Source organism: Orcinus orca, chromosome 3 (genome assembly GCF_937001465.1).
Source record: "Orcinus orca chromosome 3, mOrcOrc1.1, whole genome shotgun sequence".
In the NCBI taxonomy this organism is placed as follows: domain Eukaryota; kingdom Metazoa; phylum Chordata; class Mammalia; order Artiodactyla; family Delphinidae; genus Orcinus; species Orcinus orca.
Genome location: NC_064561.1, coordinates 5,604,990 through 5,630,793, shown reverse-complemented (window position 1 = coordinate 5,630,793; position 25,804 = coordinate 5,604,990). Strand labels below are relative to the sequence as shown.

The following is a 25,804-nucleotide window of genomic DNA, read 5'->3' as shown; positions in this document are numbered from 1 at the left end:
GCGCACGGGCTCTTCACTGCGGTGCGCGGGCTTCTCTCTAGTTGTGGCATGCGGGGCTTCTCTCTCTAGTTGTGGAATGGGCTTAGTTGCCCCGTGGCATGTGGGATCTTAGTTCCCCGACCAGGGATCGAACCCTCATCCCCTACACTGGAAGGCGGATTCTTTACCACTGGACCACCAGGGAAGTTCCTATGGTACTTTGTTATAGCAGCTTGAATGGACTAAACACCCCCAGTAACTCAGAATGTGAGTGCTTTTGGAGAAAGGACATTTAAAGAGGCAATTCAGTTAAAATGAGGTCAGAGGGGTGGGTCCTAATTCAAGTGACTGGTGTCCCTATAAGAAGAGATCAGGACACAGACACACCCAGAGGGGGGCCATGTGAGGACACAGGGAGACGACAGCCGCCTACAAGCCAAGGAGAGAAGGTTCAGAAGGAACCAACCCTGCTGACACCTCGGTCTCTGACTTCTAATTCTCCAAAACTGTGAGAGATGTCTGTTGTTTAAGTCCATCAGTCTGGGGTACTTTGTTATGGCAGCCCCAGCAAAGCCACATACCTGGGGACTCTGGGAAGCTGCAGCCCATCTCTGGCCTAACCTGAGCCCCCCAGAAGAGTAGCACCCCCCAAAGCCACAGAGGCACCAGAATTAGGATGCTAGACCCATCCCAGCTGGTTCAGATCACGAGCTATTTCGAGGTGAGGAGGGGACTTCAGAGGACCATCTAGAGTCAGGACACACATGGGCCGCAGGGCTGTTCTTGACTGTCTCATCCTCTCTGGACAACTTCACCCATCCACACGGCACCAGTCTCCACCACTGTCCTGACACCTCCAGACATGTTCCCGGCACAAATCTCTCTTCAGTTCCCATCCCAAATGTCCAGAGCCCCTGCTGTCTCCCCTGGATTGTTCCTCTGGCTCCCCAAACTCAACATGCTCAAAGCAGAGCCCAGCATCAGTGTCCCCTTCTCCTGGTCCTTTCCCCTCACCCTCATCTCAGTCAAGATGCCCTTCCCTGTGGAAGAAGGAACCCCCTATACTGCTGGTGGGAATGTGAATTGGTGCACCCACCATGGAGAACAGTATGGAGATTCCTTAAGAAACTAAAAATAGAACTACCATATGATCCAGCAATCCCACTCTTGGCATATATCTGGAGAAAACCGTAATTCGAAAAGATACATGCACCCCAATGTTCACAGCAGCACTATTTACAATAGCCAAGACACGGAAACAACCTAAATGTCCATTGACAGATGAATGGATAAAGAAGATGTGATATATATACACAATGAAATATTACTCAGCCATAAAAAAGAATGAAATAAAGCCATTTTCAGTAACACGGATGGACCTAGAGATTATCATACTAAGTGAAGTAAGGCAGACAGAGAAAGACAAATATCATATGATATCACTTATATGTGGAATCTAAAAAAAATGATATAAATGAACTTACTTGCAAAACAGAAACAGACTCCACGGATATAGAAAAGAAATGTATGGTTACCAAAGGGGAAAGGTGGGGAGGGATAAATTAGCAGGTTAGGATTAACATATACACTGTTATATATATAATAGATAGTCAACAAGGACCTACTGTATAGCACAAGGAACTCTACTCAATATCTTGTAGTAATCTATAAGGGAAAAGAGTCTGAAAAAGAATATATGTATATACATATATATGTGTGTGTGTGTGTGTGTGTGTGTGTGTGTGTGTGTATAACTGAATCACTTTGCTGTACACCTGAAAATAACACAACATTGTAAACCAACTATACTTCAATTTAAAAAAAAAAAAGGGAATTCCCTGGCGGTTCAGTGGTTAGGACTCCATGCTTTCACTGCAGGGGTCTGGGTTCGATCCCTGGTTGGGGAACTAAGATCCCACAAGCCGTGCGGTGTGGCCAAAAATATATTTTTTAATTGAAAATAAATAGATGTAAATTTTTTTAAAAAGATGCCCCTCCCTGGTCACCTATGCCAAGGTCCCTTCATCCTCCTTGGGATCCCCTGTCCCGAGCTCCCACAGAGCATTAATTTCTAAGTTCTGCCAAAATTTCTTGTACACATTTCTTGGGTGTTGTCCCCTCCCCACCGTCTCTGTGTCCACTGTCCTAATTTCGGCCTTGTCATCTCTCCCTGGTCTCTGGCCCCCTGCCTCCGCCTCCTCCAATCCATCCGCTTCCAGAAACAGATCTGACCGTTCTCTCCTTTGCTTAAAAACGACTCACGTGCATTGCAGGTGGGAACATAAAGTGGTGTAGCTGCTGTGGAAAAGAGTTTAGCACTTCCTCAAAAAGTTGAACATAGAATTACCCTATGTCCAGCCAATCCACTTCTGGGTATCTACCTAAAGGATTGGAAAGCAGGGGTATTTGTACACCTGTTTTCAGAGCAGCACAATTCACAACAGCCCCAACGTGGAAGCAACCAAAACGTCTGCTGACGGGTAAATGGATAAACACGATGTGGTCCATCCGTACGATGGAATACTATGTAGCCTTTAAAAAGGAAGGAGATTCTGACACCTGCTACAACACGGAGAAACCTTGAGGACATTCTGCTCAGTGAAATAAGCCAGACACAAAAGGACAAATAATATATGATTCCACTCACGTGAGGTCCACCGACAAGTCAAATTCCTAGGGACAGAAAGTAGGGTGGTGGGGGCTGGGGGCTGGGGGAGGGGAGTAGGGAGTGAGTGTTTCATGGGGACAGAGTTTCAGTTTGGGAAGGTGAGACACTTCTGGGGATGGATGGCTGCACAATGTGAATCTATCTGGTGCCACTGAACCGTACACTTAAAAAGGAGTAAAATGATAAACTTTATGCCATATATATACATACGTATGTGTGTGGGCCCCCAGGTGAAGTTGGGGATGGCCACTCCCAGTGGGGAAAGCTCAGCCCGAGGCTGGGAGCACAGGTCATGGTGACAAGCTCAAGGTCGTTTCCGGCCCCAGCCCTGGCCATCCTGAGCATGGAAGGTGGGGCGAGGTGCCCCCTGAACCCAAAGATGACATACGGCCGCTTCCGAGAGGGGCAGGTTTATTGGTGGGACTGATCAAGGGTCATCAGTGCAGTGCTGGCCCTCCCCCGGGGGACAAGCCAGTCCAGTGTGTGGACCCTGGGGGCTGGGGGTCAAGGGGGACCCCGGGGGGTCACAGGCATAGCAGCAGGCAGAGGGGCAGTGAGCCGCCTCCAAAGGGCCCACCCCTAGTCCAGCCCAAGGGGGGACCCCTCTCGAAGTCCTCAGGCATCCGCAGATCTGGGGGCATCCTGCGGCAGACAGCTCCGGTGCCGGAGGATCGGCTTCCCCTCCTCCTGCAGGGATAGGGGCGACCCCGCACGTGACACACAGCCCGGGACACCGGCGCAGTCAGCCGGGTCTCCCCACCTTGTGGGGGGCCCGAACCGCCCACTCTCACCATCTCGGAGGCAGTGCTGGGGCTCGCGCCCTCTGGAGAGCCCCCTTCGTCCCGCGAGCAGTCTGGCCCCACGTCCTCCTCATACTCAGTCAGGCAGTCCGACTCCTCCCCTGGAACGGCAGTGGGTGAAGTTGAGGGCGCTTGGGCTGGGCTGACCTCTCCAGCCACCAGTACACCGACCCCGGGCTCCTGGGGATGCCCTCAGCCCCCTCACCATCTGCGCAGCCGTCGGAAACAGAAACGTAGCTCGTGGGGGGCTCGATCCTGGACACGATCTCCGCCAAGTCGGTGAAGCCGGAGCTGGGGAAGGCAAGCACCTGCGGAGAGGCATGGGTGAGGCTCTCGGGGTCGTCTGAGGTCTGGGGGAGACCCAGAGGGGACTGGGGACGGGGGATGTGTCGTCAGAGTGGCCCCGCCGGAGAAGGAGGGCGCAGGCTTACATCTGCACGGCGGCTCTCATTAAGGTCTGCAGACCGTCGGTCCGTGAGCATCTTTTCAATGATGTCGCCCCGGGTCCAGCCCCCAAACACGGCCTTCCCGTACTGGTAGCCCACATCCTGCAGGAAACGAGGGGGGCTGGGGCCATGTCTGCAATCCCTGGGGGTGTTCTTCTCTGCCTCATCTTCTCTGCTTATCCCCACCCTGCCTGCCCCTGCCCTGGCCCCTCAAAAGCCTGATGCTCTGGCGGAGCTGGCATTTGAGACTACACTGATTTCAGAGTCGGCCACACGTAGCACACTCCCCATGTCCCCTATGCTGTGCCCCTGCCAGACATTACCAATCACTCTTTGCTCATGCTTTCCCACTCAGCCCCATGCAGTGTGCCAAGTACCAAATGATTCGAGATGGCGGCGTGCAGGCTTATTTCAAGGTCTGCAAATATGCGGTATACCCGTAAATATCATCATCTCCCATGCCCATAACAGACATCACTAATCCAGCATGGTACGCCTTCCCAGTGAGCCCAGAAAGGGAATCAGACATTTTTACTCAGGGCTCTGGGCAGCAGCTACTGATCATATTCTTTTCTTTCTTTCTCTCTTTTTTTTTTGGCCACGCCGTGCGGCATGCGGGATCTTAGTTCCCTGACCAGGGATCGAACCCATGACCCCTGCAGGGGAAGCACGGAGTCCTAACCACCGGACCACCAGGGAAGTCCCAGCTACTGATCATTTTCAATTGGCATGGGCTATGACACATTTTTCTGGGTCAGTGGCACATTATACAGTGCTCCATCCAGTGTATCCCAGACTTGGCATGGGACGTTACTAATTTTTCGTGGTTCTCATTCCCACCTACACAGAAACGGCATTAGAAATCTCTACAGCGTGCTTCAGGCAGTGCCGCTGGCACATACTAAGAAACTTAGTTCGCACATACACACGTACATCCCCTTGCCACACTCACTGCAGACATCACTGATTGATTACCGTTCTATTCCCCATGGATCCCAAATGCAGCCCTAGAATCCTTCCCTTCATGTTGCTCTGGGCTTTCAGTATTAAAGCTCTGCCGGCCCACCACACTGGCACCAAGTGGCTCCCACCCGCTCACATAGATCTGGTCGAACTTCCCGAAGTCCATGGTCTTGAAGCAGTCGATGGGTGGGCGCAGGTACTCGCAGTACGAGCTGGACTTCACGACCTCCAGCTGCCGCACGCAGGACACATAGGCCAGGCGAGACTGGATCTCGGCCATGTCTGGAACCTTGATCTTGTCTGCCCAGGGGTTCAGCCGCTTCCACAGCAGCCACCAGCCAGAGAGGCTGTCCCCGTAGGTGCTAAGGTCCGTCTCATCCTGGCTTCCCACGTCGATGGCAATGACCGTCTTGGCACCCATGCTGCGAGCAATGTCCGCTGTGGGGCATGGGGGTCAGGGGGCTGTTCTCCACCGGGACTGAGGCAGGGAAGTTCAATGCAGCCCCGCAAACACCATCACGCACGTGGTCACGCAAAAAAAAAAAAAAAAACCATGCGAACAACACGTAGGCGTGCAAAGGGTATGGCTGTAGAGGCCGATGATGTGGAGGAGGGGACGGGTGTTGGAGCTTTTAGGTCTGGGGAACCAGGGCCAGAGGAATGGAGAAGATGGAGGCAGAGGGATAAAGTCACTGGGGAAAGAGACCCAAGCTCAGACACATGGGGGAGAGAGATATGGAAGGAGAGTAACACGGAGACAGATTATAGTAAGGACACCAGGAGGCAGAGATGAAGGGATCAGAGTCATGGAAACAGACGGAGGATCAGAGACGCAGCGAGATGCGGGAATAAAGACATCGGGAGACAGAGCCGCGGGGAGAGAAATGCAGGGGACCAGAGACAGCAACAGAGATTCACGGGAGAGAGAGCTATCAGGGGCCAGAGGTATGGAAGGAGAGAGAATCCGGGCAGAAAGAGGGATCTTGAGACTGAGACAAGGGACACAGAGCAAAGAGCCGGATCAAGGAGATTCAGGCAGCGGGACGGATGGGGTGAAGGGTGGGGTGATGGCGTGGTGAGGAGGGTGCTGTAGCTGTGGGTCTGGGTGCCCCACTGAGGGCCCCTGAGTGGGTCTGGGGGTGCCTGGGGGGACATGGACAGGGTCCTGTAGCCAGGTCCAGTCCCCAAAGACACCTAAGTCTCCAGAAGACTTCGCCCGTGGTAAGCTTGTCTGTGTCTCTGTGTGTGCTGTACACACCCCTATCAGGTATGTGCATGTCCCGTCTGTATGTTTGTGAACACACCCACCTCTGGGTGTGCTATACCTCTGCACACACACCCAGGACTGTTTGTATTCCTTTCCCGTGTCCCTAGATCAATGTCTAAGTATGTTTCTTTGTGCGTCCAAGTGTGTCCGTCCACCTGTGAGTTTGTACACACTTGCTCACGCGCATGAGGTTGTGTGAGTGCCAGTATCTGTACAGAACGCCTATGCAGGAGTTGGCAAGCTGTCTGTAAAAGGCCAGAGAAAAAATAATCTCGGCTTTGCAGGCCATATGGTCTCTGTTGCAACTACTCAACTCTGCTGCACAGACATAGCCACAGACAAAGGATAAATGATTAGGTGTGGCTGTGTGCCAATAAAACTTTATTTACAAAATCAGGCAGGGGGCCAGATTTGGCTTGTGGGGTGCAGTGTGCGGATCCCTGATCTATGGGACCTCAAGCACCTGTGTAGCCAGTGTAGGTGTCTACTTGTGTTTGCACACCACTGGGTGTGTGGAATTTTAAGTTGCAACCCCCCTGCCTCTCATCTGCATGCTTCAAGTGAGTGGGTGTGAAAGAAAGCTCGTTGTGGAGCTGCCCCACCCACCTGCGTGTGCCCACGCTTGCCCTGTGTGTGTGCGTGTCAAATATAGCACATGGGCGCATCCTTCACCTGCACACACACATGCCTGCTATGAGCTTGCCCGCGTGTCTGTGCACGGGGACAAGCAGATGGCTACTTGCCTGGTAGGTTGTTGATGTAGCCGCCGTCCATGAGGAGGTGCCCATCCTTGGGGTCACACAGTGGCGGCAGGTATCCCGAGAGTGTCATGCTGGCACGCACGTATCGCCACAGGGAGCCTGCCCGGCGGGACACACAGACACAGACACGCACTGGCACACTCAGACACACTTGGAGGCCCGGCCAGCCCGGTGGGCTCGCTGACCCGGCACATTGTTGACATAGCACCCGTCCACCAGCAGGTGCCCGTCCCTGGGGTCGCAAGGCGGGGGCAGGTAGGGGCAGTAGGAGGCAGTGGCCCAGATGTAACGCCATACGCAGCCTGTGGGGACTGGTGTGAGGGGGTGAGGCGCCCAACTAGTCTCTCGGCCTCCTGCCCACGAGGACAGACATATCTGGGGCCTCTGGGGCATCAGTGGGTGACGATTAGTGCTCAGCACTCAGGCCAGGAGGGATGGTCACTCATGTTAACAATGTCCCAGATGCTCGGCTGCCCCTCCCCCGCACCCATTCCCCACATGGCTACAGTGGTTTTGGTGGGGCTGGCTGGGGTACCCACCATCTTTGTGGACACGCATGGCTGAGGCGGTGATGTCCGTGGTCACGTTGAAGTACGGCAGCCACAGGTCCTACAGGGACAGGGACTGCGGTCCAGGAGGAGTGGGGACTCCTGTGGGGAGGGGCAGGGGAGGGGCAGGCATGGGGGAAGAGTGCACCTCGATCTGCTTGTCCTGGAAGACACGGTGGATGCTGCGGTTGAAGGCCGACCCCGTGAACATGGAGGTGACGGGGTAGGTGAGGTCCAGCACGGGCTCCAGAACTGAAGTCATGCTCTAGGGGGCAATGGGCCAGCGGGGGGTCAAACAGGAGTCACTTGGGGGTCACTGACTAGGCAGTCCCTAAGGGGCCTGACTTCTCCAGCTGGGAGCTGGAGACTAGGGTCATTAGCCAGAAAGTCACAGGGTGGGGGCGGTCATCCAAGGTCCTGGAGGTATCTCTATAAAGGATCCAGGTGGGGTTCACAGATTAAGACGGGGAGGGGCAGGAGAAACCCAGAAGCCCGTCTAGGGTGAGGTTTCAGGGTGCTCCTGGGGTGGGGGGACCCCTCCCCGCAACACACACCTTGGCCCACTCCCGGGCCCGCTGCTTAGTGCGGCTGGCGCTCCGCTCCTCGGCGTACAGGGCCCCGATGAAGGAGCCGATGGACGTGCCGCCCACCAGGTCGACAGGGACCCCCGCCTCCTCTAATGCCTTCAGCACTCCGATATGTGAGCAGCCTCTGCAAGGTGGAGACCCAGTGACCCTCTGGAGATCCCCTAAGCCCCACCCCCAGGAATCTTATCCCTTCTCCCTCACCTGCTAGGAAGGTGGTGCCGGCCCGCCCCTATGGGATCGCGCCCAGGGAATCAGCTCTACCCCTCAGGGCCCTTGGCCCCGCCCCTGTCAGCGCTGACCCCGCCCCTCACCTGGCCCCGCCCCCGCCCAGCACCAAGGCGATGGTGTTGCCTGTGAGCACCCGCGCCAGGCGGGAGAAGTCGCTGTGCCGGTCAGCGCGCCTCGAGAAAACCTTCTCGTAGAGCTCGTGCTGGTGTGAAAGGAGAGAGACGCGGCCCATGAGGATGCGGGTGTAGGAAGCGGCGTCTGGACCTCCAAAGCACTGCCCTGGCCCCGCTGGTCTAGAGGCCGCGCCCCTCCAGTAGCCACGCCCCTGAAAGGTCCTGAGAGCCGACCAGTCCCCTGCAGGGCCCCTCACCAGCTTGGCGGGGCTGCGGCGCGAGAAGAGGCGGCGCGGACAGCGCAGATGCAGGTGCCCCGAGCACCAGCTGCGCATGTTGAGCCACTCCACTGTGCGCGTGGGACCCGGGCCCTCCTCGCGGTGCAGCAGGACCAGCTGCTTGAGGGCGCGCACCGCCGTGTTCTCCAGCATCTGCTCCAGCTTGTGGGGGTGGTGGGGGGAGAAGGGGGAAGCACGGAAGTCACTCTCACCCGTGGTTTCCTCCCTGCCCCTCCCACACCTGGCCCCGTTGTTCCTGGTCGCCTAGCCCCACCGGTGAGGGTGCACGTGGCCCGGTGCAGGCACCGGAGGGCAGGGGGCGGGATCCCAGGGATGGGGTCACTGTGAATGGTCTCCAGACCTGGCCAAGCGTGGGCTCCTGGTCGCCAAGGCCCACGATGAGGATGCAGTCGGCCTGGCGCAGGCAGCGCACGGTCCAGGGCGTCAGCGATGCGTCCGTCTGGTAGAGCACGATGCGGTGCGTGTCCTCCTGCTGGGCCAGCCACCCTGACAGCCGGAATTCTTGGATGCTAGGATGGGGGCGGGGGAGCGTCATCCTGGGGCTGGTCAGGGGTCCCTGCCCTCAGGGACCATGTAGCTCCATTGCTCTGGGGAGGGGGACCTGGACATCCAAGCCCCACACGCCTGCATCCTCCAGGGGCGGATTCACTACACTGTCTCCCCAGTGACCAGAGGAATGGGGGCGCATGCTCCTTGTTTCACAGCCTAGACCTCAAATGAGATCTGAAAGAATCCTATGCTTTGAGCTTATCCCTCGCGCCCCACCTAACCTCCTGCACCCCCAACACACACCTGTCCAGTGCAGAGGCCCCCAGGCGTGCCCGGATGATGTCACTGTTGAGAAGAAGTGTGGGGCCTGGGGATGGGTGAGGAAGGGTGTTTAGGAACCCAGGTCAACGGACCTGGAGGACCCTCCTATAAGACAATACCACCCACTCCGCTCCCACAGCCCTGTTCCAGCCCCCCAGCCCCACCTCTGGCCCACCCAGGCGTCTCCATTCATTGGCCAATGCCCCCACCCACATGCGCCTTGCCCCATGCAGACGGAAAGCCTGCCCTTGCCCACGACTGACCAATGGCTTGCAAAGCATGCTGCAGCTCCAGCATGAAGGCCACCATGGGCACCTCGGCACACACGGGCAGCACTGCCACCGTTGCCAGGTTGCTGGCTGGGTTGGTGAGCTCCGAGTGAGGGGGAACACCTAGGCCCGAACCTGCTGAGACCCCAAAGGATGGTATTTGCTGTGCAGTCCTGTGTCTGGAAAGGTCAGCTCGCCTCTGCCTTCTCAGAAATCCCTGTTCCTCAGCTGAGGCTTAGTGATGCCGTAGTGAAGGTCATGGCCTCAATCCTAGCTTCACAGCCTCAACCACTGTTCTTGATAAGACCTGCCTATCTGACCTTCAGTTTTGGCCCAATCTCCTCAGTGGCATCCATGACACAACTGTATAACCATTTCTGTTTTCCACTCCACCTGTGTGGACTGATCTGTGCCCCTACCCCATTCTGGCCTTGGGGCCTCTGTCCACTAAAGGGACTTGAACACAAAACTAGACGGAAATAAATATATTTTTGACACACTGATTGCTTCTCAGCTTCTCTACTTACACTGTAGACCAAGCCATCAACCCCCATCTCTTGACCGGACTTCTCCCAGCCTCCTCTCCTCCAGTTTTCCTATAACAGTCTGAACAAGTTCAAATGCCTTTCGACGGCTCCTAGTCCCTGCATGACTTGCCCCCCCCCACTCACTTTCCTCCTTGAAGTGTTTCAACACCGCCAAACCCTGTGTGCAGAGCCTTCAGAGTTCTGTCAGCGTCTGGCCCCATCTCATTTATCACGTCTCAGCTCACTGATCTCAGAAAAGCCTCCCTCCCGCCTCTAGTCATACCCCATCAAGACCCTATTTTGTTTTCTTCACAGTACATTATCCGACATTGTACTTTCTTTGTATCTTAAAAACTGTATCTTGCTTCTGAAGCTGTAAACCCTTCTAGGGGCTTTGTCTGTCTTGTGCATTCTCCAGGTTCCCAGAGGTCTGAGATTTTAAAGTCCCTGCCCCCATTATCTGCCCCAGAATCACACCAAGGGCGGTCCTGGCAGCCGGGTGGGAGAGAACATGTATTTGTGTACTTGGTGTGAGACTGGGGGAAAAGTCTATCGGGGAAGACCCTGGGCATAGGGGCAGTTCTTGGCCACGGCCCACTCCCGCCCCTACCCTCAGGATCCAGGTGTCAGGGCTGATGGGGCAGAAGCCCCTGGGGGGAAAAGGAGAGTAGAGGTTGCCAGGCTGGTCCAGGGTCAGGTCACCATAACATAGAACCTCAGGTCCATATTTCTGCACATCTCGAATCTGACTCAATTTCCCAGCGTATCCTAGCTGACGGAAACCACATCTCCCAGCATGCCCAGGGAAGGGAACCACACAACCACCACCACCCCCAGCATGCACTGGGACAGGGGCCATCTCCCAGCATTCACCGGGACCAGGAACCACATCTCCCACCAGGCTGGTAACCTACGAAGCCACTTTCCAACATGCCCTGGGCCCCAAACACCACCCCATAGACTACATTTACCAGCACACTTTAGTCTAGGTTTCCCCTTCCTAGTATGTAGACTCCATCCTCCAGCCAGCCCTGACACCCTGAACCAAGCTTGCCCTAAAGACTCCTCCTGTCAGCACCACTGATACTTCAGATTCCATTAACAAGCCGGCCCTGGGTCCAGGACTCCGTTTCCCAGTATGCCCAATAACCAGCACTACAGCCCACAGCATGCACCGGAACTCGGATTCCCACTTCCCACTTGAAGCCCCGCCCAGAGCGGGTTATACGCAGGACTCCACTTCCCAGCATGCCCTGGGTTCAATGGCTCCCTCTCCTAGCTCGTTCTGGGCGTTGGACTAGATCCCTTAGCATTCCCGGGCGCTGGCCAGCTCTCACCTGGGAAGGGTCCTTGCAGCTGCTGCAAATTCCCCAGAATTTTCTGGCTCAGCAGGTGGATGAGGCGGGTGACAACCTGGGTCGTTGGAGGCCGGCGGTCCAGTGAGACTGGAGGAGCAATTCTGCACCACCTTTTCCTCCTCTACCAGGGCGCCTGGGTCCCTGTTACCTGAGTCCCACCCCATGAGCCCCGCCCTCACTTGGAGGCTTCACCTCCTTCCTAGGGCTCCACCCCCATCTAACCCCCCTCTCCACACATTAGGCCCTGCCTTCTCTGGGTACCCGCCCCCACTCCCATCTGTCCAGCCCCCGTTAGGAGAACAGCCCACAACCCAGCGAGCTGCACCTGCGGGTATCGACGTTTGATGTGGCCCAGGGTGCCCTCGGGGAGTTTGGCCAGCTCTGTGTCGCGCACCGCGTGCACCGTTGTGGCACGTGGCTGCCTGGTCAGCGCCTCCACCTAGGGGACAGCGTGCCTGACCAGGGCTGCGTGAGCCAGGAGCTTGATAGGTAAGGGAGAGGACGACCGTGGGTGCAGAGAGGAGGCCCTACCGAGTCCCCCCCACCCCGCCCCAACCCCTAGATGGGGGTAGAGAGAACCAAGCCTTACTACCCATCTCGGGGCTCTGAGGAAAGGGAGAGGACAGGAGGACAGGGATCCACACCGGCGGGGGTCCCCTCTTCTGATGTAGAGAGGTCTGGAGACTGATTCAGATCAGACTCGCCACCCTGATGAGGTTGCCCCCATGGCCCCACCCCATGGAAAGGAGCTGGGGAAAGTGGATTGCACGAGGTCATAGGTTGGGGAGGGAGCGTTCTCTACCCCCAACAGGTTACCTGGGATGAAGTGTATGTTGGGCGTGGGGGGAAACTGGACTGGGAGAGGTTAGAGGTCAGTGGGTGGGGCCGAGCTCACCACTCCTATGAGATCCCCGCGGCCGTACTCGCCCACCAACTCCTTCTTGCCATTGCCACGCTGGATGACACTTCGCAGCCGCCCATTGAGCACGATGTAGGTGCAGTCGGAGCGGTCGCCCTGCCTGGGGTGGGGGTGGGAGGGGCGGGTCAGACAGGGTAGGGGTCCTCGTAGGCAGGGCCTGAGGGGAGAGGTGGGGGCAGGGCCTGCACCTGTACAGTGCGCGTCCCGCCTCTACCGCTGTCCAGTCGATGGCGAAGTCCATCTGGCGCACGAAGGGCGACATCCTCGCGGCCACGGTCTGCGCGGCGCTCAGCACTACACTGGGCTGTGCACGCATGATCCTGTAGGCGAAGGGCAGGGGTGCATGGGCCGGGGGCGCCCTAGAACAGCCCTTAGGGAGTAGAGAGGGTGGGGGATGGCCTGGAGGTGGGACAAGAAGGGCTCAAATCTTCCCTGGAAAACTGTTGGCTGTTCAGAGGGATGGCCTCGTGCAGGGCAGAACAGAGTTGGTCGGGGCTGCCTAAGCGTCACCCCCACCCCCATATCGGGCCCAGTCATACTCATAGAAGTCAGACTTGGAGATCCGCAGGAAGGTGCAATCACGCTGGGCTCGCAGCGTGAAGATGAGGGGCTCGCCGGTAAGCACGGCCAGCTGCCCCACCAGCTCCCCGGGCTGCACCACGAACAGGCACACGTCTTCGGCCTTGTCGATCATGCGCTGGTAGACGTGCAGGCAGCCCCAGAGCACGAAGTGCAGGCTCACATCCTGTAGGGCGAGGGCCAGGAGATGGGCACAGGGGCACCACCTCACCCACAACTCAGGTCAGCGCACTCCAGAGGAAAGGTTAAGGAAGGAAAAGTTGGAGGGAGTGAAGGCTTTCCATAGCACTGAGCTGAGCAGCATATGTTATCTATATTCCCACTCAGCACCAGGGCAGACATTGCTAATGGATCACCCAACTCAACCCAGATTAAGGCCCATGAATTCTTTTCAACACAGCCAGCAAGAGCCGACGAAGACTGGCTACACAGGAGCATGGCTGAGCTTAGAGCCTCTTTGCTTGTGCTGGGCAACTGCATAGCTACATGGAAAAGAATAAAGTTGGATTCTCACCTTATGCCATATTAAGATGGATCAAAGACATGAATCTGAGAGCTTAAACTATAAAACTTTTAGAAGATGGGACTTCCCTGGTGGCGCAGTGGTTAAAAATCCGCCTGCCAATGCAGGGGACAGGGGTTCGAGCCCTGGTCCGGTAAGATCCCACATGCCGCCGAGCAACAAAGCCCGTGCACCACAACTAGTGAGCCCGCGTGCCACAACTACTGAAGCCTGCGTGCCTAGAGCCTGTGTTCGGCAACAAGAGAAGCCACCACAATGAGAAGCCGGCGCACCACAACGAAGAGTAGCCCCCGCTCGCCACAACTAGAGAAAGCCCATGCGCAGCAACAAAGACCCAACACAGCCAAATACATACATACATACATACATAAAACTCTTAGAAGAAAATACAGGGGTCAATCATGGTCACACTGAATTTGGCAACAGAATCTTGGATATGATACTAAAAGCCCAAGCAACAAAATGAAAAATAGATAAACTGGATTTCAACAAAATTAAAAACTTTTGAGTTTCAAAGGGCACTATCAAGGAAGTGAAAGGACAACACACCGTGTGGGAGAAAATATTTGCCAATCATATATCTGCTAAGGGTCTGGTATCCAGAATATGTAAAGAATTCTTACTACTCAGTACTAAAAAGACAACTCAATTAAAAAATGGGTAAGGGCTTCCCTGGTGGCACAGTGGTTAAGAATCCACCTGCCAATGCAGGTGACACGGGTTCGAGCCCTGGTCCGGGAAGATCCCACATGCCGCGGAGCTACTAAGCCCGTGCGCCACACCTACTGAGCCTGCGCTCTAGAGCCCGCGAGCCCCACTACTGAGCCCGCGTGCTACAGCTACTGAAGCCCGCGCCTAGAGCCAATGCTCCACAACAAGAGAAGCCACTGCAATGAGAAGCCCGCGCACTGCAATGAAGAGTAGTCCCCGCTCTCCGCAACTAGAGAAAGCCTGCGTGCAGCAAGGAAGACCCACTGCAGCCAAAAATAAATAAATAAATATTTTTTTTAAAAAAATGGACAAAGGCTCTGAATAGACATTTCTCCAAAGAAGATTTTTGAATGGCCAGTAGGCTCAACATCATGAATCATTAGGGAAATGCAAATCAAAACCACAGTGAGATGCCACTTCACATCCACTAGGATGGCTTGAATCAAAAAGTGTTAGAGAGGATGTAAGAAACTGCAATCCTTACACACTGCTGGTGGGACTGTAAAATGGTACAGCCACTGGGAAACAATGTGGCAAAAATTTTAAAAGTCCTCAAAGAATTAAAAATAGAGTTGCCAGGACTTCTCTGGTGGCACAGTGATTGAGAATCCACCTGCCAATGCAGGGGACACAGGTTCGATCCCTGGTCTGGGAAGATCCCATATGGCACGGAGCAACTAAGCCCGTGCGCCACAACTACTGAGCCTGTGCTCCAGAGCCTGCGAGCCACAGCTACTGAGCCCACACGCCACAACGAATGAAGCCCGTGTGCCTAGAGCCCATGCTCCGCAACAAGAGAAGCCACCGCAATAAGAAGCCCGTGCACCGCAACGAAGAGTAGCCCCCGCTCACCGGAACTAGAGAAAGCCTGCACGCAGCAACGAAGACCCAACGCAGCCAAAAAAAAAAAGGAAAAAAATAGAGTTGCCATATGACCCAGCAACTCAACTCCTAGGTATCTACCCAACAGAAATGAAAACGTGTCCACAAAGACATCTACACATAAACGTTCATAGCCGCATTATGCCTACTAGCCAAAAGGTAGAAATAACTCAATGTCCATCAACTGATGAATTAAGAAGCAAAATGTGGTCCATTCGTACGATGGAACAGTAGTCAGCCCTAATAGAATGAGGCACTGACACATGCTACAACATGCATGAACCTTGAAAACAGCATACTAAGTGAAAGAAGCCCAGACACAAGGGGCCACATGTTGTATGATTCCATTTATATGAAATGTCCAGAATGGGCAAATCTATAGAAACGTAAGATGAGTAGTTGCTTAGGACTGGGGCTGTTTAGGAGGTAGGAGACTGATGGCTTAAGGGCATGCTGTTTCTTTTTAAGGTGATGCTCTTAAAATGCACAGTGGTGATGGTTGCACAACTATGTGAATATACTAAAACCCAGTGAATTGTACTCTTTAAGTGGGTGAATTGTATAATGCATGAATTACGTCTCTAAAACTATCACCCCGCAAAAAAAAAAAATCCCCTTTGGGAAGTTCCCTGGTGATCTAGAGGTTAGGATTCGCCACTTTCACTGCTGGAGCCTGGAGCCTGGCTTCAGTCCCTGGTCAGGGAACTGAGATCCTGCAAGCCGTGCAGTGCATTAAAAAAAAAAAAAAAAAAATCCCCTTTGCTCCCAGTTCCCTTGTTCCACTCCATCGCTGTTGACTTCCTTTTGTTTCCTACAGGTGGAATAGCTCTACCACAGGACATTTGCACAAACTGTCCCCTCTGCATAGAATGCTCTTTCCTTCCCCTTGCACCTAGTTAATTCGTCCTCATCCTTCCTCCTCTGGTGGTCACTTCCACAGAGACACTGCCCTGACTAAACCAGATGTTGTGGAGCTGAGAACATCTCCTTTGTAGCACTAAGCACATACGATGTAGTAACAATTTGTGTAATCCTTTGACTGTACTGTCTGTCAGAACTGTGAGCTTCCCAAAGGCAGGGGGCCCCACTGGTGTTTCTTGCCTCTGCAACAACCCTGGGACACAGCAAACGCCCCTCTCTCCTCTGGTTAGCCTGCCCAGCTGGACACCTCTCTGTCCCACCCTTTCAAATAAGGAACTGAAACTGCCCAGAGACAGAAAGATTCCTTCGTCATTCATTACACAAACCTGTCTGACACCCCACAACGCCCCAGATGAGTGCCAAAACACTGCAAGGATCCCTGGGAGAGGCCCAGGCCCAGGAGACATACACACATGCTGGAACCTTCCAAGATAGAATTCCCAGACTGGGTTTGGGATATAAATGGGAGTGACTAATAGTAGGCTGCCATTTGTCCTCAGACTGGGAAGCATGTTGTTTTTCACTGCAGGACTTCTCAGAGCCTTGAATATGCTAATAATGCTCACTGGGAGCTGCCATGAAGGGGTAAAATAACCTGTGTTTCTCCAACATGTTGCACACAGACCCCCTGTGATATGGCCATTCCATGAAATATGCTTTTGGAAATGTTTGTGGAAAGCGGGGTTTCTCAACCTTGGCAACACTGACATTTTGGACTCGATAATTCTGTTGTAGGGGGACTGGCCCATGCAGTCTTGTATCCCTGGGTCTCTAACCCGCTAGATGACAGCAGCACCCTCCCAAGTCAATCAAAAATGTCTTGACGTTGCCAAATGTCATTGACAATGACGTTGAAAACTATTGGTGTAAAGTTTCAGAGGGGGGCACAGCAGACCAGCTTTGTCCCTAACAAAGTTCTGAAGACCCCGAGGAGCCTGGTGTGTTAGCAGGCTGGGCTGGGGCTGGGGCTGGGGCTGGGGCTGGGGCTGGGGCCGGGCTGGGTTGAGCCCAGCGGAGGCTCCCAGATAAGCAGGGGCCCGGGGCCCCTGCAAGGGCCATGGTGTGACCACACTTCCTCAGCCAGTCCCCCAAGTACCTCAAACAGCTGGCACAAAACTTCCTCTGCAGAAAGGAGCCCACCCTACAATGAGCAGCTCAACGTGGCCACTTAGTCAACTGATCATGTGATATAACAACCACCCTTAAATCAACCATACTCCAATAAAAATTAAAAACAACCACCACCACCCAGCCAGCTAATAGCTGGGCCACCCCCAGCCCCTCCCCCAAGCCCAGGGCTCCTCCCTTGAGCCTGGGGCGGTGCTGTGGTCTCAACGCCTAAGTCATGTCACCCCTACTGTCACCCCCACCCCATCCCCCGACTGGGAGCTGCTGCTCCAACCCTCCCCTGGCCTGTCACCCTTGCAAACCCTAGTAGCTGCGAACTGAGTATTTCCTGTTTCATCCTCACAGCAATTCTAGCAGATAGTTACGACACTCATTCTGCAGGCGAGGAAGATGACAAGTTTCTAGATGATTCACCCAAGGTCACACAGGGAGTCAGGGCAGAGTCCGGGTTTCACCTTTGGCTTCCTCCCTAACCCTCCTCCTCTGTGCTCCTGGCCTGTGACGTCACAACGGGTCTCAGTTTCCCCGCCTGGAGAATGGACGGATTAGTGGGATGCACAGTTTCCCACACCTGTGTGTCACCAGGAGGCACTGAAATCCAGCTCGTGGGGCTGGTTCCCAGCCTCCAGGTCCAGATTCTGACCTGCACCCGTTTACTGAGTGCCCCCATCCTAGCAGGGACCCAGGAATGAGAAGCAGACAGAGCATCAGAGTATGTTGTAGAGTTGAAAGGTCAGAAAATGGAAGTTGCAGGAAATGCCAGGACAGGGAAGAGAAGTCTAGGGGTGGAGGTCCTAGTATAAAAGGTTCAGGGGTTAGAGGAGAATATGTCCAGAGGATATGGGAAGGGAGGGCTGTGAGTCAGAGTCATAGGATCCAAAGGTCAGGGGCTGGAAATCATATACTGGGAGGTCTACATCTAAGGTGAAAAGGCAAGGACCAGAGATCAGAGAGAGAGGTCTTGGGTCAGGGCTGCATGATCAGAGTTCAGGGCTCAGCCTCACCTGGTCCCCCTGGCGGGCAATGATGGTGCCGGCTTTGGTGTGGTGCAGCAAGACTCGGCTGTTCAAAAGGGAGGGGTCCTGGGGAGGAAGGAAAGGGGCTTGAGACTGGCCCAGCCAGGCCTCCCACCCCCAACCTGGTCCCCCAGACACCCTCAGCTGCCCACCTCAATCCGCATCAGCTTGGCCAGCTCTCGCTTCGCCGCCTCAAAGATGCTGCTTGTCTGGCGGCCCTGGTAGGGCCCGAAGGGGCACCCGCCAGTGGCCGACTCATCCTCACAGTAGCTGTATTCACAGGCGCCGGCTGGCTGCTCCCGGGGCTCCTGAGTAGGGGTCTGTGTGGGGCAAGGCCTGTGATCTCCCTGCTCCCACCCGACCTTCCTCCTCGGGGGACTCCACCTGTGGCCAGACCAGGGTCCCAGGAGGGGACTGGGATGGGGTGGGGGAAGAGGGCAGGGCCTTACCCGAGCCAGGGCTGCCTGGGGCCCCCATGAGGCCTCTTCCTGCAGGGACACGGAGATCCGGCCCCGCTCATATGCCATGTCGAAGTCCGAGCGAGGGCCGCCCTGCAAGCCTGCAGTGGGCAGGGGGCAATAAATGCAAAAAAAGATGAGAGTGACCATAGCTGGAGTCTAAGCAAGCACTACCTATGTACCCGAGGCCGCGGCTACACAGACATGACTAATCGATCACCGCTCTGGCCCTTGCAACCCTCCTCACCACAGCTGGGAGGGCACCATCTCAACGACTACCCACGACAGAAAGACATGAGCAAGTGCTGCTGATATTCCCATTTCACGGATGAGAAAAATCAAGACTGGCAGGCCTGCGCCCAACCCAGAAATTCGATGGCCTCCCCCTGCTCCACTTGGTGCCCCAAACCTGAGATGTCCACTGGCATCGAGATGCAGCGACTCAGCAAGGGCGCCGAGGGGGCTTCCAGGGATGTGGGCTTCACTGGGTCCCCTGGGGGAGACGCGTGTTCAGGCTCCTGCCCCTCAGAGCGCCCAGGACTGGGGGTGGGGAGCTGAAGGGGGCCTGGGGAGAGGTCAGCTCAGAGTCCCTGGGGACCGGGGGGCTAGGAAAAGTGATTCCAGTGGGCCCAGGGGACTGAGGCCAGGGGTCCTGGGGGATCCAAACAGGAGTCACACCTGGGTACCTAGCTAAGCGGGTCCCGGGGGGGCTGGGCAGCTCAGGTGGAAGTATCTGAGGAACTGAGACATGCATTGAGGGGCAGAGCCTGGGCTTCTTGGGAGTGGGCTGGGCCAGCCTACGGTTCCTGGGGGTCAGGCAGGGGTCATCTTGGGTACCTGCAGTTGCAGGCAGTGGGGCCCCGGTGGGGTCAGGCGGCCGGCCAGGCGTCTCCCTCGCCTCCTCAGAAGCAGAGGTGCTGGCTATCCGCTTGGAGCCACGCACAGGGCTGGTGCGGGCTGGGAGGCCCGGGCTGGGGAAGAGGCGCAGGGGCTGGATCTCCTGGGGGCAGAGGGGATCCTGTGGCGTGTCTGGGGAGGCACACGCCGCACACCCCTCCGGCCCCTGGTGCACTCCACGTAACTCACGTGGCTGAAGAGCTCGTTGGTCAGACCCAGGTAGTTGTGAAGCGCCAGGAAAGTGACCCGCTGCAGCCTCACCATGATGATCTTTGGGGGCGTGGCCGTCAGAGGAGGGGGCCAGGGAGAAAGAGGGTCAGCCACAGGACTTAGCACTGAGGGGGTGGGGCCGTGGGTGGGGAGAGGGAGATGGAGCTAAGGCCAGGAGATCAAGGTCGGAGCAGGAAGGGGCTGGGCAGGGCCCTAGGAGCCAGGGAGAAACCGACAATCAGGTGGCAGAAACCTGGGGACACGGGGTGGAGGCAGCTCATGGGAGGAGTCAGGGAGGTCCGGCTGCTCAGGGCCGATAAGCGCAGCTTCAGTGCCTGTTGACTGCTGGGTCCCAGCCCCCAGGAGCCTGTGATGCGTGGGGGGTTATGAAAGGAAGTGGATGGCCCGCTGACCTGCACTACCCGCACCAAGCTCTCGGGATACTTGGTGAAGACGGCTGAGAAGGCCTCGACTGGAAGCCGCAGCACCGTGGAGTCTCGGGCCGCCCGAGCAGACACAGTACGCTGGGGGTGCTGGTGACCCTGGGGGTGCCGGGGGCACAAGGAGAATCAAGGTCAGGGGCTGTGAGAGCCCCCCTTCCTGCTCCCCCCCGACCCCTCCTGATGCCACTGCCTTGAGGGACCACCGGCAACATCAGGGACGCATCAGAGATGGGGGCCCTGGGGGTGACCCTCCCCAACCCAGCCTGGTGGGTGTGGCCTCCCTCCCAGCCTCCCCAGCCCCCTCCGTACTGGTCACTCACGGTGATGACATCCAGGATGCTCAGAAGGCTGTTGACACTGTCCCCAGGAACCACTTCCTTCACCACACACTCCTTCCCATCCTGAGACATGGGGTGGGGGCGGCGGGCACTGACCAGGGCTGCCCCTGCCCTGCCAGCCCACGTCCTGCCCCCTGACCACGCCACTGGTCCTCATTCTCCCTCGGTGATCACTGACACCCGGACCCCACTGAACCTTCCGACCAGCATCACTAACCATGACCGGTGACTGTGCAGACCACCCCAGATGCCCTTGGACACCCGTTCCCAACTCCTGCCTGCACATCTCATAAGACCACCAACCCTGGGAATTCCCTGGTGGTCCAGTGGTTAGGATTTGGCGCTTTCACTGCCGTGGCCCGGGTTCAATCCCTGGTGGGGAAACTAAGATCCCACAAGCTGCGCCTCGCGGCATTGCCAAAATTAAAAAAAAAAGAAAAGCCCACCAACCCTGCTACCAAAAGCACTGCCTGTCCCCGGTGACCACTGCACCACTGCTCATCCCTGCCGCCCATCTCACTGTGGTGCCCCCCGGAGGGGGAGCCCACTCACAGGAGCCGGCAGACAGAGCTCCAGCAGCCCATCCTGCACCACGTAGATGCTGGCATCAGGCTGGCCTGGCCGGAAGACGTAGTCACCCTGGCTGAGCCGCTGGAAGACCATGTGCCGGCACAGCTCCAGGAAGAGCGGCTTCTCAAAGTGGCCCAGCACCCTGTTGGATAGGGACCGGGGAATGGAGAGATGCAGGAGGTCAGGTCAGCCCCAGCTCTGCAGCCCCCTGCCTGCACCTTGACACTGACCGGACGTTCTTGAGCATGTAGAGCACCTCGGAGGGCAGGTGGGAGTTGGCCAGGTCGCCCTCAGTCAGGTCAGCCTCCAGCACCGCAGGCGGGGGCTCCTTCCGCTGCAGCGTTGGCGCCTCTTTCTGGATGCGCAGGATCCTGGTGGGAGGAGGGGGGAGCGGGGGGGGGGGTGAAAAGCAGGGAGGGGACTCAGGAAGACCTGAGACCCCCCACAGAGCCCTACCCCGGGGTCACCAGAGCAGGACTCAGCAAACTCTGGCCCACTGGCCAAATTAGGCCAGCCACCTCCTTTTGTAAATAAAGCTTTATTGGCACGAGCTATTAATACATTCATTCATTTACATATCGTCTGAGGCTACTTTAACGCTACAACAGCAGAGTTGAGTCGTTGCAGCAGTTGCAGCAGCGTTGCGCGCAGCCTGCAAAGCCCCAGATGTGGCCGAAAAAAGAGAAAAGTTGCTGACCCCTGAAATAAAACTCTGAGGTCACCCTTCACTAGTCACAGGCTCCCTAGATGAACCCTCTCATTAAGCAGACCCCTGACACAGCTTCCAAGATATGGGCAGACCCCAGAAAAGCACCTCTGTTCATCATGGGACCCCACGTATTGCACGCCTCCATCATGTAGCCTCCGTCACGTAGGCAGAGCCTTGGGGTAGCTTCCATTACATCAGGAGACCCCAGATAAAGCCTCTCTGATCCTTGTAAAAATCCCTGAGATAACCCTTCCTCCCCAGTCTCAGACAACCCCCAGAGAGCCTCTCTGATGGTCACAGAGACTCTTGAGATAGCCCTGGTTCCGTGCAGAGAATCCAGATACAGCCCCTCTACTAACCGTGGACCTAGGAGAGCTCCCCCCTGGAAGTCACAGTTGCTACTGAAGACAGTCCTTCCACTACTCACAAAATGCTCAAGATAGACCCTCTAGAATGAGCTTAAACTGAGTTAAACTCCACATTAGAGAGAAATCCAGAAACAGCTCCTCTTCTGATCAGGAAGATCCTTGGGCTAGCCCTCGCCCAGGTCACAGAGAGCTGAGATAGCTCTCTCAAGGCCATGGCAACATCAGGGTAGCTCCTCAAGGGTGTGCAGACACTGAAACCGCTCCCAGGAGGTGGACAGACCCTCAACTAATAGTGGGAGACCTAGAGATAGCCCTTCTACTCAAGTCATAGAAAGCCATGGGATAGCACACCTGTTGACCATGGACACCCCTGGAATGGCCCCTCAGTGTGAAGAAACACTTGAGACAGACCTTCAAAATAGAGTCTCTGATGTCAGGAGACCCCAGAGCCAGCTCCCAACTTGGAAAGATCCCTGAGAGAGCCTTTCTCAGAGACCCTGAGGAACCCTTTGCTGATGACATGCCCTGACATGCCCTTCCCGTGTCTCTAGTGCCAAACGATTCTTGAGATGACTCCTAGGGAACAGAACCCCCTAACACAGCCTCCGTGTAGTTTGGGGAAAATCCAAGGGAGGTGACACAGAGAGATGCTTTCTGATGCAGAGAGATTGCTGAGATAACCCCTAGGGAACAAAAGCCAGAGATAGCCCCTCCTGCAGGTCCCAGAGAGACCTGCGATAACTCCAGTGAGACTCTGAAATAAACCCTCTCGTGTGGGGAGATCCCAGATTTGACCCCTAAGGGTATGACAAGACATCCGAGGTAGTGCCTGGGGATTAAATAACTCACGGATGCCCCTGTGGCAGGGAACATCACTGAGAGAGCCTTCGGGTGATACAGACAGCCTGTCTGGTTGGGGAGAGCTCTGAAATAGTCCCACTGACATGGCAAGATTCCTAAGACAGTCCGTGGGGTTCAAAGAAGCCCGAGATACACCCTTCGGTGTGGGATGATCACTCAAAAAGCCCTGGACAGCCCCAAGTACACCTAGCACAGCCTTACTTCTTAGCAATGTTGAGCATCTTAAGTTTCTTCTTCATGCGTGGCCGGGAAGTGGTGGAGACGGAGGCGTCCACCAGCGAAGAAGTGGATTGTGATACCTGGGAGGATCAAGGATGGGGTGGGGTGGGAGGAACGCGTCAACTGCCAGTTCAGACCCTAGGGAAGAGGGGGGCAGATCCAGAGGCCCTTGATCAAGGAGGGCGGCCGGCTTACTAAGAAGTATAATTAGGGAAAGGGCAGGATCTCTGTGTGGCCAGTGGGAGCCCCAGGGGGTCCCAGACTCACCTTCCGCATAATCTTCCGGCCATAGAAAAGCACTTTATCTCTCTTCCGGAATCGATACCGCGGGCCATCCGGGGCTGGAGTTTCTAGGGGTAAGTGCGGAGAGGGGCAATCTGACCTCTACGCACACTCCGCACGGCCAGAGATGGGGACGCTGCGTGCAGGCTCCAGCAAATCCCATCTCTACTGCCTCAGGGGCCCGGACATTTCAGCTTCCCATCCCTCAGCACCCCCAGAAGGCCCTCCGGGTCCTCACTCGGCACTCGAAGCCTCCGCACCAGCAGGAGGATGAGCACGGCCGTGACCAGCACCGCGACTCCAGCCCCGATCATCACGCCCAGCACCTGCGGGACGAACGGCACTGGCTGTGCATCGCATGCCCACTCCGCCAAGCCTTCCCCGGGGGCCGGGACGTCCGGGACCTCATCCCACGGAGCCAAGGCCGCCCCCGAGACCGCAGTCGGCCCGGGCCTCGACTCCCCCATCTGCAAAATGGGCCAGCGCTGCTCCCTCCCCTGGGGAGCAACGCTTTCTGGAGGCTCGGCGACCCGCAGTGCACACCGGGAAACGTAGTTCCGCCTGAACAGACGCAGACTGGTTCTCGCGAGGCCGCGATGCGTGCTGAGCACGTCGGGAATTGTAGTCCCCGTGGCGCCACACGAACCCCCAACCCTTACCATTCCGGTTTGAAGCGGCGCCTCCATCAGTTGTTTCAGGCTGGGCGGCAGGTCTGGTAGTTCAGACTCCTGGGGAGTAAGAAGCAGGACGAACCCGGGCAAGTCATCACTCTGGGCCCGCCCCTCCCTTGCTATAAGCCCTGCCCCCTTCGTACCCACTGCCGGGGAGGCTTCTCCGCAGGCCTGTGGGCGACTGAAGGGGCGCTGCGGAGCAGAGGGGTGGGGCAAATTGACCTCGGGGCCCGAGCTAGGGAGTAAGGTGGGTCCCCGGGTCCCCACCAGGCTCCCCTTACCTACGCACCAGGCCGACCTGATGCCCCACTTATCCAGACCCACCCTGGGGCCAAAGGGCAGCCGGCCGGGCACCCACTGTTAGCAGCCAGCGAACAAGTCCCTGAAGGGGCACGGCTCTCTCCAGCAGGTGGCCCCCTCCCCAGTCTCTGAAGGATTGATCAATCCTGACCTACCGATCCCTAGGTCGCACCCCAGCACCCCCTGCGAAGACTGGATGCCCGCACCCCACGAAAACTGGGCCCGAGTCATGGGGCCGGGGAGATGCCTGGCTCCCGGCCCAAGCCTGGCCCCGGGGAGACAGAGACTGGGGCACGCGGGAGTGCAGCCGGGAGCTCCTTCACAAGGGGTCGTGGTGCAATGCCGAGGTCTCTGTAGCATCCTGGGACGCTCGGAGTGGGGTGGGCTCGCAAAGTGTTACTGGGTGATGCTGGAGATTTACTGTCACGTAATGGTAAAGTTATGGGGTCTCTGATGGTGCAGAGCAGCACTGGGATTCCAGGAACGATGCTGGCGCCATTGCTGGGAGACGTAACCAGGGACGCTGGAATTACGGGTGGGTGGGTGGGGGCTCACTAGGAAGTTACCGAGAGATTCTGAGGACTATAGGACTATTACTGGGAAAACCGAAAGCTGGTTGGGCACGTCCCTGCAGTCGTCCGAACATGATACTGAGGAATGCTGGAATATTACTGAGACTTTTCTGGGAGGCTGAGGCTGTTTCTGGCGCCATTCGATTATTAATGGAAATCTGGGGGAGTCACTGGGTCCTTGAGACATTACCTGTAAAATTCACGGGGGACTAGTCCCCTTCCACCCGAGGGTGCCCTGGCAACCGGTGCGAAAACACCTGCCGGAGGCTGGCGGGGTGGGGCGGATGGGAGAGTCAGAAAGTCGAGAGCTACCGGGAATCGGCGGAAGACACACCTTGGGAAAGCCGAGGGCTCGCTAACAACCCGCGAAGGGACGGGGCGAAGAAAACCCGGACTCACCCAAAGGGCCGCAGCCGTGGTCCACTCTGCGCCAACTCCGTTAGCGTTCTGCCCAGCGCCGCAGGCGCGGCCCCTTTAAGTTACTCACCTCTGGGTGCGCCACAGCCCCGCCCCCCGCCATGCTTGGAAGGTCGCGCGGAGCCAGCCACACTGAGTGTGGCGACGCTTTAAAGGGACCGGAGACCAGTTGGCGCAGGGAATACCC

The 25,804-nt window shown here is 56.5% G+C and overlaps 1 protein-coding gene and 1 long non-coding RNA gene across 10 annotated transcripts; one reads left to right on the top strand and one right to left on the bottom strand.

Moving 5' to 3' along the window:
* Window positions 1-3,041: 3,041 nt before the first annotated feature.
* PNPLA6 (patatin like phospholipase domain containing 6) lies at window positions 3,042-25,801 on the bottom strand. 9 transcript variants are annotated; one of them, XM_004277289.4, is made up of 34 exons: window positions 25,600-25,801; window positions 24,317-24,385; window positions 23,896-23,983; window positions 23,643-23,725; window positions 23,358-23,455; window positions 21,449-21,589; window positions 21,201-21,360; window positions 20,631-20,711; window positions 20,281-20,409; window positions 19,847-19,927; window positions 19,598-19,760; window positions 19,170-19,253; window positions 18,752-18,861; window positions 18,455-18,622; window positions 18,291-18,368; window positions 13,082-13,287; window positions 12,731-12,862; window positions 12,519-12,642; window positions 11,949-12,062; window positions 11,603-11,678; window positions 9,733-9,876; window positions 9,452-9,515; window positions 9,000-9,168; window positions 8,618-8,800; window positions 8,331-8,449; window positions 7,987-8,143; window positions 7,581-7,697; window positions 7,424-7,493; window positions 6,867-6,983; window positions 4,993-5,294; window positions 3,879-3,995; window positions 3,653-3,755; window positions 3,439-3,548; window positions 3,042-3,334 (listed from the first exon to the last, which is right to left on the bottom strand). In XM_004277289.4, exons 2-34 carry the CDS (start codon window positions 24,341-24,343, stop codon window positions 3,263-3,265), a joined length of 3,987 nt encoding a protein of 1,328 aa, XP_004277337.1. In that variant the 5' UTR covers window positions 24,344-24,385; window positions 25,600-25,801; the 3' UTR covers window positions 3,042-3,262. The 9 variants fall into 9 exon arrangements, with proteins under 9 accessions (XP_004277337.1, XP_004277339.2, XP_033256838.1 ...); XM_004277291.4 differs by having other exon boundaries at window positions 9,733-9,873; window positions 25,600-25,799; XM_033400947.2 differs by having other exon boundaries at window positions 9,733-9,873; window positions 18,455-18,610; window positions 25,600-25,736.
* On the top strand, window positions 11,973-14,640 carry LOC125964046 (uncharacterized). The gene is made up of 2 exons (XR_007476571.1): window positions 11,973-12,112; window positions 13,522-14,640. It is a non-coding gene; the product is annotated as an uncharacterized LOC125964046 (long non-coding RNA).
* Window positions 25,802-25,804: the final 3 nt, after the last annotated feature.